Source organism: Entelurus aequoreus, linkage group LG20, assembly GCF_033978785.1.
Source record: "Entelurus aequoreus isolate RoL-2023_Sb linkage group LG20, RoL_Eaeq_v1.1, whole genome shotgun sequence".
In the NCBI taxonomy this organism is placed as follows: Eukaryota; Metazoa; Chordata; class Actinopteri; order Syngnathiformes; family Syngnathidae; genus Entelurus; species Entelurus aequoreus.
The window spans coordinates 31,643,899-31,658,165 of NC_084750.1; the positions used below are offsets into that span (position 1 = coordinate 31,643,899).

General features: G+C 40.4%; 1 protein-coding gene across 1 annotated transcript in view; it reads left to right on the top strand.

Annotated features, from left to right (window-relative positions):
* LOC133635733 (nibrin-like) overlaps positions 1-14,267 on the top strand; it is a 56,436-nt gene that overhangs the window by 3,771 nt on the left and 38,398 nt on the right. The window contains exons 4-12 of the mRNA XM_062028982.1: positions 1,923-2,026; positions 2,111-2,228; positions 5,348-5,538; positions 7,638-7,738; positions 7,822-7,948; positions 8,028-8,236; positions 13,188-13,338; positions 13,414-13,999; positions 14,098-14,193. Coding sequence (XP_061884966.1) covers positions 1,923-2,026; positions 2,111-2,228; positions 5,348-5,538; positions 7,638-7,738; positions 7,822-7,948; positions 8,028-8,236; positions 13,188-13,338; positions 13,414-13,999; positions 14,098-14,193 — 1,683 coding nt within the window. The remainder of the gene's footprint in view (positions 1-1,922; positions 2,027-2,110; positions 2,229-5,347; positions 5,539-7,637; positions 7,739-7,821; positions 7,949-8,027; positions 8,237-13,187; positions 13,339-13,413; positions 14,000-14,097; positions 14,194-14,267) is intronic.

Here is a 14,267-nt window from a genome sequence, read left to right on the forward strand (position 1 = left end):
TATTGGCCCGGCTACATTGATCCATTATGAAACCAACCTGAGATATTTCTGTCCGTTACGTTTATTTCCAAATTGGTAACCGTGCGTTTTCTCTCTCAAAACGGAGTCAAATGTGCCGGAGACACATTATCAGCCCCGCGTTGCAACAAAGGCATAACGTTAAAGTTACTTACAAAAAAGCTGAACTCATGAATGCTTGTTGCCACGATGGACTTAAAAAGTTACGTACTGTGAGTTCCTCCCTTCATCCATGGCTCCAACATGTTTCTTCTTCAGGTGCTCCTGAAGCAATGTTGTACTTCCGTGCCATTTTGCAGGAAACGCTCTTCTTTGAAGTCTTTAAAGTAAAGTGTTCCCACACTTTTGACGACTTGGGTCGTACACTTTTGTCCATTGAAGCAATAACCTCAAGATGTTTCTCCGCTAAACTAGCGGTAGTGTTTTCCTGCGGCATTTTTCGAATTGTTCCAGCAAAGGAGACGCCGTCGTCACGTGAGCTGCACATGACACATCATTGGCTAGCTTACGCCACCTCATGAGACGTAGCCTCACCGCCGCCCTGGCGCTGTTTTGTACTGTTTTTGTACTTATTTGATTATTGTTTCTCAGCTGTTTGTAAATGTTGCAGTTTATAAATAAAGGTTTATAAAACAAAAAAAAAACAACAACAAAAAAATAACCAAAAAAAAAAAAAAGCCTACGCGCATGCGCATAGCATAGTTCCAACGAATCGATGACTAAATTAATCGCCAACTATTTTGGTAATCGATTTTAATCGATTTAATCGATTAGTTGTTGCAGCCTTAATATATATATATATATAGGTAAATAATAAATGATAAATGGGTTGTACTTGTATAGCGCTTTTCTACCTTCAAGGTACTCAAAGCGCTTTGACAGTATTTCCACATTTAATGACCCATTCACACACACATTCACACACTGATGGCGGGAGCTGCCATGCAAGGCGCTACCCAGCAGCCATCAGAGGCAAAGGGTGAAGTGTCTTGCCCAAGGACACAACGGACGTGACTAGGAAGGTAGAAGGTGGGAATTGAACCCCAGTGACCAGCAACACTCCGATTGCTGGCACAGCCACTCTACCAACTTCGCCACGCCGTCCCTATATATATATATATATATATATAGGTATATATATATATATATATAGGTATATATATATATATAGGTATATATATATATATATATATATATATATATATATATGTCTTAATTAGATTATCCAAAAAATAGTGCTCGATACCGTGGTAGAGCGTAATATGTATGTGTGGGAAAAAATCACAAGACTATTTCATCTCTACAGGCCTGTTTCATGAGGGGTTTCCTCAATCCTCAGGATATTTTTTTCCTGAGGATTGAGGAAACCCCTCATGAAACAGGCCTGTAGAGATGAAATAGTCTTGTGATTTTTTCCCACACATACATATATATATATATATATATATATATATATATATATATGTATATATATATATATTTATATATATATATATATATAGGTATATATATGTATATATATGTGTATATATATACGTATATATATGTGTGTATATATATATATATATATATATATATATATATATATATATATATATATATATATATATATATATATATATATATATATATATATATATATATATATATATATATGTGTGTGTATATTATTATTTTTTTACAAATTAAAAAATATCAAAATTATGTTTTGATTCTTCAGTATGTGGCCCTTGGTGGAAAAAGTTTGGACACCCCTGCTCGAGGAAAAAGTCACAAGTGCAAACCATGGCCTGTTATGTTGACAGTAGCTCATGTCGCTGTCAGTCCTTTGCGGGGGCGTCGACATAAACAGTTTTTATTGTACCTCAATTTTATTTATACATTTTTTTGTACCTCAATTGTAGACCATTTCTGCTCTGCTGTGCTGCCGTCCTATCGTGAAGCCTGAGTTCTTCTCAGAGCTCAGCAAAGCATTCCAGCAGAAGTTACCCCCTCCTAAAGCTGAGAGGTACAATGCCACAGTGTGGTCTTTGTTTTTCTAATGTTGAATCGCCAGATTGACCTTATTAGTTCTGCTTACTGTTATTTTTAGATTCACCCCTGACATTGATGAGCCCAGTTTGAATAAAGAGGATGTTAATCTGGGGCCGGATGTCAAACGCAAACAGCTTTTTGCAGGAACTACCTTCATATTTCTCAATGCTAAACAGGTACAGTGTAGTGTTCCCCTCAATTAGATTTGAGCACTCAAGTTTTCATGTTAAAAAAATATGTAGCTTTTAGTGTTTATAAAGTTTATTTTTAATTTTTATTCGAAATGTATTAAATAAATAAATACAAAATATATACATACACATATATACATATATATACACACACATATTTATATTCATATATATACACACACACACATATTTGTGTTTGATATCTTAACTTTTGTAAGAATATATAAATGTTTAAAGAAAAAAATCTAATCTTTTTTAAGTGTTTTAAAGGAGAGCTGTACTTTTTTTTTTTTTTTTACATTTTGCGTATTAGTCACAATCGTTATATGAGACAACCACACATAAGTTTTTTTTTTTTAATGCGCACTACCTCGTGAATAAATGCTAGCAAATGTCAGCTAGAGTGGAACCAATGGAAGTCGCTCTATTCCACCAATAAAAACATCCAATAAGCTCGATCAAGGTTTTATATACATACTGTAAGTATGTATGTAATGTTGTAACAGGTACATTCATAATAACGTAATATTTACGTATTCTTTTCAAGTTAAGCATACGACAGCGTATTAATTTTACAGACGCATCACAACGTTCGCTTTTTACTTTCAACACCACCACCACTAATCATGAGAGTCAACAAAGACTACTTTGGGACAAATGATGATCCAGAATCTTATATTTTTAAGCCTGAATATAAAGAGGATGAGCTACAGGTTTTAGAAGCTGAGGGATAATCATATCCAGCTTTAGTGAAACTAGCAGTATTGGTAAGTGCTAAACAAGAAATGCAAACTATAAACAATGAACAATGTTTGCTCTAACTTGGATGCCGACAGATGGAATTTTTATATTTTGTCTTTTATAATCTTCCTGCAGTTAGTTAAAAAAGGTGGCAATAAACCAGCAGTTTTTTGTGTCTTTCTCGCATCTCTGGGCCCAAGTTGAATGTCAAAGATGACCAACTTCTCGGTTTATGGCAACAACCTACTTTACAAGTAAAATACATGATTTATAATGTCGAATTAACTTTTACCAACTTAGAGGAGATGCAGCAGAGGCACCTCATTATGTCAATGCTTTAGCTGCAAAAGCTAGCTAGCTCTCTGTGATAACGGCACCGCTAAAAGTAGTTAATCTGCGTTAGCGCTTATAATAACAATATCGCTAATACTTTGTCAATATTCAGGTCACAAGATGTAAATGGAGTATTGTTGGTGGTTTTTGTATGTTTTTTAAGAGGGCTTTATGGGCGCAATAGAGTGCTCCCATTAGCTGCATTATTAGCCACTTTGTATTTGCTGTATTTTACAAATTAAAACGCATAAAAAAAAGAAAAACGTGTTCTTGTCTTACATTGGGATTGTGAATGATAGGCAAAATTCCCCCAAAAAGTGCAGTTCCTCTTTAAGAGCATAGGAAGTGTTTATAAGTATGTTTGAAAGCTGTGTGTAGGACTTATAAAGACTTGAATGCATATGATATTTATATGAATCACAGAATAAATAGCATCCCTACTTTGCGGATATTTAGCTACCACTGGTCTGGAACGTAACCCCCACAAAATTCAAGGGAACATTGTATTGTAACATTATGGAATCAACCTAATGCACTACATGCACAGGAAGATAGAACAGATTGAGGGATCATCTTCTAACAATTGACTCTTCTATAAAATGAAACAATTTATAGACAACGAACTTCATGTTCATTCCCGAAATGTCAGTTGCCAGGCTGTCATCGGTTTGTAGATCCTCTGGGATTGTCGCTCTGCGCAGGAGTTTTTCTTGAAGGCGGCAGGCAACTCGTGATTCTTTCTCTTTGAGTTGTCCACAAAACAATCTGTTGTGAGCCCTCCTGGTTGTACTTTGAAACATGTTTTACAATATGAAACAATAGAGAATCAAACTGTTGCCTTTATTGACTGCACCAACAATGTTTAGAGTCATATTTCTACTGACTGTTGAGGTTATTATTATTTTAGAAGACGCTTCTCATCTGAGCAAACTTCATGCACAAAGACTACACAAGACAGCTTTAGTTTGAGGGGATGGCACAGGATCCAATTAATCACTCTTTAAGATAGAGACACAAAAAACAATAGAACACAATAACACTACAAACTACAGCTGTCCTAAATCTTTGCGCATACATTGATGAAGTCTGCTTGGATGAGAGATAAAACGTCTTGAAGACAAACTGAACCTTTAAGTTTTGATCGAATCAATGATCTGATTGAACGACAATATTCACAGGCATAATACAGTATTTTCCACTTTTAATAGCCCCACAATTGTCCACTGCAAAAACATCAAACCAAACTTCAATAACACATTGCAGCCCATATGATCACGCTGAAAATTTTTGGGGACACCACTGTAGCTGTCTTTCTTCTGTAAATGTGCTAACTTCAAGGGCTTCAACGATGAGTCTCATGAGTGGCAGACTCATTTGTAATTAATAATAATTTTTAATATTTTTAAAGATTATTTTTTATTTGCACAAGCCCAAACATGTTAATTTTAAGATTAAAGATTAAAGTACCAATGATTGTCACACACACACTAGATGTGGTGAAATTTGTCCTCTGCATTTGTCCCATCCCCTTGGGGAGCAGTGGGCAGCAGCGGCGCCGCGCCCGGGAATCATTTTGGTGATTTAACCCCCAACTCCAACCCTCTGTTGCTGAGTGCCAAGCAGGGATTTTATGGGTCCCATTTTTATAGTCTTTAGTATGACTCGGCTGGGATTTGAACTCCAACCTACTGATCTCAGGGCGGCCACTCTATGAATGGGTTAATAACTTGCTGATTAATCGTTTCGATTGTAGACAAGGAATAGTATAAAATAGTTATTAGTTGCAGGTCTGCACTAATAATTTGTTTTTAGAGGAATATTTCTCACCAAAACGTATTAACTTTTCACAGTCAAACTCTTTTGTTGACATAACATTTCTATGAAACTTAGGTCAGTTTTTGTCAAATGTGTTGTAGTATTGTTAGTTTCATTGTTATTGCTTAGCAGGTAAAGGAATTCCACTGTAGTATACTGTCCTAATGACCCATCGAGCCCGCTGTTCAATACTTTCCCATCTTTCTTGTTCTCAGCTCAAGCGTCTTAGTACAGTAGTAAGCTTTGGAGGTGGTTCAAGTCAACTCCTGGAGGAGGGCTCCCTACCTTGTGACCTCTTGGAGTCCTCACGGAGTTGCGTGATAGACTTCAGCGCTGGCAGCTCCCAACCGGTGCTTCCATCGTCTACCACAGTGTGGCATGATTCCATTAAAAACATCATTCAAAGGTTTGCACAATGCTGACAGGTAGGCGTGGGCAACACCAATTCAACACAGGGCCAGTATTGATTTCGACATTTTCAAGATCATTGTATGATTTTGTGATTTTACCTTTAATTTGTTGATCATGGTTGTTATCAGAATAATAGAATAGAATCCTTATATTGTTATTGCCATCATAGTTAACATCGAAATTGAGTGACATCAATCAGTGCAATGCAACAAAAAATATCTAAAATATAGTTGCCAAAAAACAGTCACACACAGACTCCCTCAAATAAATAAAACATTGCACATTACTATATTACATAGATGTTATTACAAGAGTTCAGAATTTGCAAGAAACAAACATTTGGCACAACACAGGACAGATATTTTCTATCAGCAAACTTAACTGTAAAAAAAATGACAATAAATAAATACAATAATATAAGATAATGTCAACAACATAATACAATAATTCTCTTTCATTACATACAATTGTTTGAATGTCAACAGTACAAGTAAGTTAAAGGGCAACCTTGCTCACAGAGCAAGACAAATGTATTAGCACAAGGTGAGCTAGCCTCAGCGTCAGCAGCTGAACCATGTTTAAGTTTGTAGTGGTTGATGCTGGATTATCAATCATGTCTCGCACATGTATTGTACAAGGTTGTGGTCATAAGCCAAAAAGTTGGTCCACTTTCAGATTCCACTCGTACCAACTAAAACTCCGAACCGACTGAAGCAGTAGATACTACTGGCTCTCAACTTGGACCCGGCAACTTTGCTCGAAAGTCTAAGCAAGATGATAGTTTATTCTCAACAGTTTTTACCTAAGGACTATTCTGAATTTACCAACTCAACTTGGATTACAAGTCTTTTTACTGAAAGATTCAGCCATCCCATCAGTCGGCATTCCGAGAGTGGACATTGTAATTAATTGTTTGTTGTTGTCAAATAAAAGCATAGCTCTAGGGCTAGTTGTTTTGTTTGAGCACAGCTAGCTCAACAAATATGGTGTAATAACAGGTATGGTGTGCTGCATGTTTCATGATCAATATTGTAGTGACTAACCCGATAGACAGTTGTTTGTTTTGTCCAGTTGGCCAGGGATATTTTTTTCAGTTGATTTTTGGTAGGTGGATAAAAAAAAAGTCTACCACTGCTGGGTTTGTTAGCGCAAACAGTTCGTCTTTCGTTGTGATGCTGTTTCTTTGAGCAGTGAGCACTTCATTTCTGTCTGCATAGCTTGCAAGGTCTACATTTACACCACCAAGTCATGCGGGTCCTGACTCTCTTGGCCCCCGTTTGCTCCAAAGTTTCACCCTCTCTTCGTGCCCGCTCAGTTTCTATAACTAGTAGTTGATCCTCCGTATAGTTAAAAAAGATAAGGTTGTGAATCCTCTTTAGTCCAAAAACAGTCATCTTTGTTGTCTCATACAAAGTCTGATAAGATAACATGTTTGTTGATGAAAGTAGGAACATGTTTGTAGGAAGTACATTACTATGAGCACTCACTGAAATCAATGCACCCAGGAAATAAGTTCTGGTAATGCTTAAAATGACCCTAATACGGTAAATATTGTACATATTACATATTGAATACATACACATCATATTGTTGTGAGTCTGTTACTACATCATTTACACATTTAAAGCATGTATATTAAAAAATGTTGATAGAGGATTTTGAAGAAGTTGTTTTAGAGGGCTTTGAAGGCAACATATGTGACTCCAATTGGCTGCAATGTTATCCGTATCTTGCGAGCATTTTTTTCCCCTAGAATCCTAAAAAAAGACATGTTCTTGTCTCTTATATGGATTGTTAATGATATACAGAATTCTTAAAAAAGTGCAGTTCTTATTCAAATTAATTCAAAGCCTTCCTGTGGGCAATAGTATTCCCTGACTTTGTAAACAATATATACATTTAACAATATGAACAAGATAACCAAAAACACATATTTGTGAAGATAAACATAAGAGAGAACCGAAAAAAAAAATGTCTTCACACTTGGGTGGTTCCAATACTAATACTACCTCGGTATCGTTGCTTTTGGTATTTGGATTGATCCACCCTTAATTTGTTGACACCAAAAATCTTCTTTCTCTCCCTGTGAAACAGTAAATGCCTTCGAGTTATCACGGAGTCTGAAATCGGATTGGCTGCTATTTATGCCTCATGCGACAAGTACTGCAACCCTTCCAGTTCAATAATCGACACAGGTAGAAGAACATCTTGTATTTGAATAAAAGTGACTATTCTTGAACTACCAGTGTTTAATATCCTTTGGTTTCTTTGAGTTTAGTGACAAAGGTGGAGCCCAGAATTCCAAGCGCATCGCTGTCCCAGCATTTTGCAGTGGATGAGACTGTTTTACCTACAGCGTCACAGAACATCACAGCATACGTAATCAACACAGAGACGTCACAAATGTACGAGCACTCAAAGGCAACAGTGTCATCTTTTTGATATCAGTTCTCTTGAATTTTCCCCATTTTCCTCTTTTGTCAGAACTGAGCATTGCAAGGTGACTGGAATTACAGCGGTCGGAGAAACTCCGGAGAAAAAGCACAACGGAACCACGAATCATCATGATGGTTCTAAAGCCACAACGCTGAAGATAATCACACAGTGCGTTGTGGGGAATTCACTGAGCTCGTCATTCAGCATGACAGAGAACTCACCCTCCCAGAAGAAGAAGCATGCGTCCAGAATTACAGGTAGAAGTGGTGTATCGCATTCGAGGAAATTGTGTACATCCGTACACAAAATCAGTGCAGCAGCTCTGTTAGATAAAAGTATAAAATACAGTAGAGCCTCGATTTACGAACTTAATTGGTTCTTGTAAAGGATAATTACATTGTAAAGTTTGTTTATTGAAGCAAATATCTCCATAAGCAACAATGTAAATATCAATAATTGGTTCCAGCCTCGAAAAAAGTCCATATTTTAAGAGAGTTTGCACATTTTGAATACAATATAAAGTGCTATACAGTACTGTATATCAAATAAATATAACAAGAGATGATGGATCAACTTTCCTGATGGGTCGTTGTTAGCGCCTTGCTTGGCAGCTTCCGCCATCATTGCGTGAATGTGTGTGTAAATAGGTGAATGTGATGTAAATTGTAAAGCGCTTAGGGTATTATTTCAGGTATAGTAATGGGCTATATAATTACAGACCATTTACCATTTAAATGAGTAGTTTAAGTTTTTAAGTCAACAAAAATGGGTCTTTGACATAAACTGATGGATTCTTATGGGTAAAATCATCATTGTACATTTTACAAAAACTTGCAATTAGTCACGAGCATTATACTCAATCACAAAACAATAATTGTTTGAATGGAATTAACTGCATCTTATAAGGGACTTGTTGTACAAAACCATTTTTTCTTACTTAATGGCTTTTGTTTTTGTCTATTTGGAATCTGCGTTAGTCCCAAACATTTTAAATCAAACAATGGAGGGCACGGTGGCGATAATTATAAAATAATCTTGCCTTCCACATACTTCCTCCAAACAAGCCGTTTTGAATTTGCCCGATTTGTGACTTTTTCCCAAAGTGTGACATCAGCCGATATCTCCATATATGGTAGAGATTTACTTGAAGATCTTTGTGCGAGTCCGCCATTGTAGTCCGAGACTGTAGTCAATAAGCGCCTTCTTTTTTTCAATACTCCTGTTGTGGGGCAGAATGGTTCGTACATGCAAATGCATTCTCCACTGTTGCCATTTCTAATACAAAGTACCATACAGTTCAAACTTACATCCCTCAGTAGACTCCATATGGAAGCGCTAAAAACTACAACATGGCTGGCAGAGAATAGAGGCAGTCAAAGTAGAGGCAAGTAAATAAGACCGCCCACAAAATGGCGCAACCTGAAGAGATAGTCAGAAAGCAGCTTGAAGACAGTTTGTAAAACAAAATCTATGCAAAATTTTAACCAAAAACACCATTACATGTTGTGTAGACCACAATGAAGTGTTTTAAATGTAGAAAAAAATTACAATATGACCCCTAAAGCAAATGAAGCAACATGGTTCACTGCTTGGCTGAAACAGCAGAGGCACTTTTGATTTATCTTCAGTTTGTTAGTTTGGAGGACAACATTAGGGAATTTGAACTCATCATGCAACCTACTCAGTGGCCTAGTGGTTACAGTGCCCGCCCTGAGATCGGTAGGTTGTGAGTTCAAACCCCAGCCGAGTCATACCAAAGACTATACAAATGGGACCCATTACCTCCCTGCTTGGCACTCAGCATCAAGGGTTGAAATTGGGGGTTAAATCACCAAAAATGATTCCCGGGCGCGGCCACCGCTGCTGCTCCCCTCACCTCCCAGGGGGTAATCAAGGGTGATGGGTCAAATGCAGAGAATAATTTTGCCACACCTAGTGTGTGTGTGACAATCATTGGTACTTTAACACATCATCGAAACAGAAGTCAAGAACATTCAGACTGAGATTCTCCCATTCCAAACCTCTGCCAGGCCCTCTTTCACAATAGTAAGAATATTTTTTTCAAAATTCTGAATCCAGGCGGTGATACGGATCATCCCCAACATCTAATAACTTATTATTTTTCCCATTTATGACATTTCCTGAATGTTTCATTGTAACTGTAGCAAATAAATAACCTCCTGGCACCGGTAAAAAACAATTGCATTTTTTAAGACATGCACATAAGATAGGTTGATTGAATCAGAATCAGAATCAGAATAGTTTTATTGCCATTGTTTGAGAACGGGTTCACAAACTAGGAATTTTTCTTGGTGCAATCGTGCAACATAAAACACATATAACAAATATTTGTTAATAAAAAGAGCTGTAACTGAGCTATCAGATAGACTTAGAAGGAATTCAAGGAGCTACTGTTAGGAGTTATTGTTCATTTGCCTGATGGCCGAGGGGAAAAAACTGTTCAGGTGGTGGGAGGTGTGGGTCTGGATGGAGCGTAGTCTCCTGCCTGAGGGGAGAGGGGAGAATAGTTTGTGTCCAGGGTGAGAAGAGTCAGCTGTGATCCGACCCACACGCCTCCTGGTCCTGGAGGAGAACAAGTCCTGGAGAGATGGGAGCTTGCAGCCAATCACCTTCTCAGCAGCACGTACGATGCGCTGCAGTCTATTCTTATCCTGGACTGTGTCGCCGGGGAACCACACTGTGATGGAGGAGGTCAGGATGGACTCTATGATGGCTAAGTAAAACTGCACCAGCATCTCGGTCGGCACCTTAAGTTTCCTCAGCTGCCGCAGGAAATACATCCTCTGCTGGGCCTTCTTGATGAGGGAGCTGATGGTCTGCTCCCACTTGAGGTCCTGGGTGATGGTGGTGCCCAAGAAACGGAAGGAGTCCACAATGGGGACGGGGTGGGAAGAGTCAATCAGGGTGAGGGGGGATGGTGGGGCTGTGACTTTCCTGAAGTCCATGATCATCTCCACTGTTTTCTGGGCGTTCAGCTCCAGGTTGTTGAGGCTGCACCAGGACGTCAGCCAGTCCACCTCTCTCCTGTAGGCGGACTCATCGCCATTCGAGATGAGCTCGATGAGGGTGGTGTCATCCGCAAACTTGAGCAGTTTTACGGATTGGTGAATGGAGGTGCAGCAGTTTGTATACAGGGAGAAGAGCCAGGGGGAGAGTACACAGCCTTGAAGAGTACCAGTGTTTGTGGTTCGACTGTCCGAGACAATCTTCCCCAGCCGCACGTGCTGTCTTCGGTCTGTCAGGAAGTCATTGATCCAACTGCAGAGGGAGTCGGGCACGCTGAGCTGGTAGAGCTTGTCTCGTAGCAGTCCAGGGAGGATGGTGTTGAAGGCAGAGCTGAAGTCCACAAACAGGATCCTAGCGTAGGTTCCTGGGGAGTCCAGATGCTCCAGGATGAAGTAGAGGGCCAGGTTCACTGCATCATCCACAGACCCGTTGGCTCTGTAGGCGAACTGCAGTGGGTCCAGGAGGGGGGCGGTGATGTCCTTGGGGTGGGGCAGGACCAAGCGCTCAAAGGACTTCATGACCACAGACGTCAGCGCGACCGGCCTGTAGTCATTTAGTCCTGTGATCCGTGCTTTTTTGGGGACAGGGACAATGGTGGAGGTCTTAAAGCAGGACGGCACGCGGCATAGCTCCAGAGAGGTGTTAAAAATGTCAGAGAAGACAGGAGCCAGCTGGTCCGCACAGTGTCTGAGAGTGGAGGGGGAGACACCATCCGGCCCGGGGGCCTTCCGCGTATTCAGCTTCAAGAACTGCCGGCGTACATCCTCTTCTTTGATGGAGGGGGCCTTTACAGTCCTATGATGATTTTTGGAGTCCTGTGATGTCATTGGAGTCCTTTGAGTCCTTTAACTCCTTTAATGAAGTGCTGGCATTGGTGGGGAGGGTGATGGTGGGGGGAGCATGGCTTTGATGAGCTGAAGGCCGTTCATGACGACAGTAATGTGTGTTGAGCCCTTGAGCGAGAGTCCGGTCATTCAGGGCCTGGGGGGTTTTGGGCTTATAGTTCGTAAGGGCCCTTAGACCTCTCCAAACTGCCGCAGAATCATTGGAGCGGAACTGTTCCTGTAGACGGTTAGAGTACACAGATTTAGCTTTCTCCACTTCCCTGTTGAAGTGGTACTTCGCTTCTCTGTATGTACTTCGGTCCCCGCTTCTCCATGCAGCCTCCTTCTTCTTGCGCAGCTGTCGGAGCTTGGGTGTGAACCAGGGCTTGTCGTTGTTATAACAAACCCTGGTGCGCGTTGGAATGATTCGCGCCTCATTGAACTGTATGTATGAGGTCACAGTGTCCGTATACTCGTCCAGATTGTTCGTGGCCGCTCCAATTGCCTCCCAGTCTGTCATCTCCCAACAAGCACGCAACTCGTCCACAGACTCGGCAGTGAAACACTTAATGGTCCTCATAACAGGTTTAGCCAGTTTCAGTCTCTGTCTGTATGAAGGGATTAAGTGCACCATCACGTGATCTGATAGGCCAAGAGCAGCGCGCGGGACTGCATGAAAAGCCTTGCTCAATGTAGTGTAGCAGTGATCCAGCGTGTTCTCCTCTCTGGTCGGGCATTTAATAAACTGTCTATACTTTGGTAATTCCTGGCTCAAATTTCCCTTGTTAAAGTCACCAAGCACGATAACAAGAGAGTCAGGGAAAGACCGTTCCACATGTAAGATCTGTCCTGCGAGCGCGCGCTAAGCGTCACGCACGTCCGCGCCGGGCGGGATGTAAACAGCCACGAGAATGAATGAAACAATCTCACGCGGTGAGTAAAAGGGTTTACAGTGGATGAAGATATATATTGCAACACTGAATTGGCCATATTGTATGAATGTGCGTGTGAATGGTTATCTGTTTATCTGTGTTGGTCCTGCAATGAGGTGGTGACTTGCCTTCCGCCCAAGTGCAGCTGGGATAGGCTCCAGCCCCACTTTGACCCTGAGAGGGAGAAGTGGTAGAAAAAGGAATGGAGGGATTGATATTTTTCCCCATGGATTCATTGCTCAGCCCTACATGGGCTTGCATGTAAACACTTGACACAGTTGTGGTAATGAGAGACTACTATTGAATCATAAAGCAACTACGAAGGACAAAAAGCAGTGACAACATAAAGGAAAAAACAAAGACAACAGATGAGAAACAATGTACTAGGTAAACACAACTTCACTGAACTGTCCTTGCACTTTTAGGCCATCAAGATTTTAACAAAACAACTTTCCAACCACCTTTGGCAAAGCCTGGTGTTGCTAAGAAGACATCTCGTCAGAACGTCTCTCCAGCAGCGTCCCCACAAAAACAGCCAACAATGACCAGTTTTTTTAAACCAGTTAACAAGAAAAGGTAACCATCCTGTTTTTTTTTCACACACATGCCAATTGTGGTTTGCCTACAACCAATGTCCATTTGTTTTTAAAGGCCATTGGACGAGGAGCTCTCAGCTGTGATGTCCGAGCCAAAGCGTTCTGTCCTGGAATCCAACATTAACACTACTTTAGCATCTGAAAGCACCTCTTCATGTCCAAACAAAGGCCCTGCAGCCACTTCACCGGATCCCATGGGCTCTGTCGATGATCTCTTTGTCAGTCTGCCACTGCCTTCATCAGACCGTGCCTCCCACACCAGCAAAAAGAGAAAGGAGATGGAAGAAGAAATGGATCTGGCTGAATTGGAGTTCATCATGTCTGAGGGGATGCACTCCTTAGATGAGTCGCTATCAGTTAGCCAAGCCCCGGAGGCAAGAATTGATACTTCTGAACCAACGTCAGAAACAGTGGAGCCTTCAAGTAAGAAGCAGCGTGTAGCTCGTGTTAATGATGACACCAGCAGCCAAAGGTCACAGTTGGGCCGGGAAAAAGTTCTACCGACAAATCACAACCACCAAATTGAGCTGCAAATTGTCTCCATGATGATGGAAGAGCCATCAGAAGAGAGGACACAAAACCAAGACTCATCCAGCAGCATGCGTCAGCTTGTTAAAGCTAACAAGGAATTCTCCACTAAGGTCAGAAGGAAAGCTTATGATCTTAATTTTTCATATTTTCCGTTCAACAAGCCTTTGTACATTTACTGTTCTTTGAATAATTCTTTTTATTCTCTTAGAATGTTGAGCCACTTAAAGAAGATATTTGTATGCCCAAAGAAGCTGCAGTGTTTCATCTTCTTCAACCTGTGACCGTCAAACGGGAGGAGGTGCAAGTAAGTTCCTGCTGCCAAAACACTACTGTCATGGCCAACATCCTGCGAAGAGGTCGCGACTTGTCCAGGGTGTA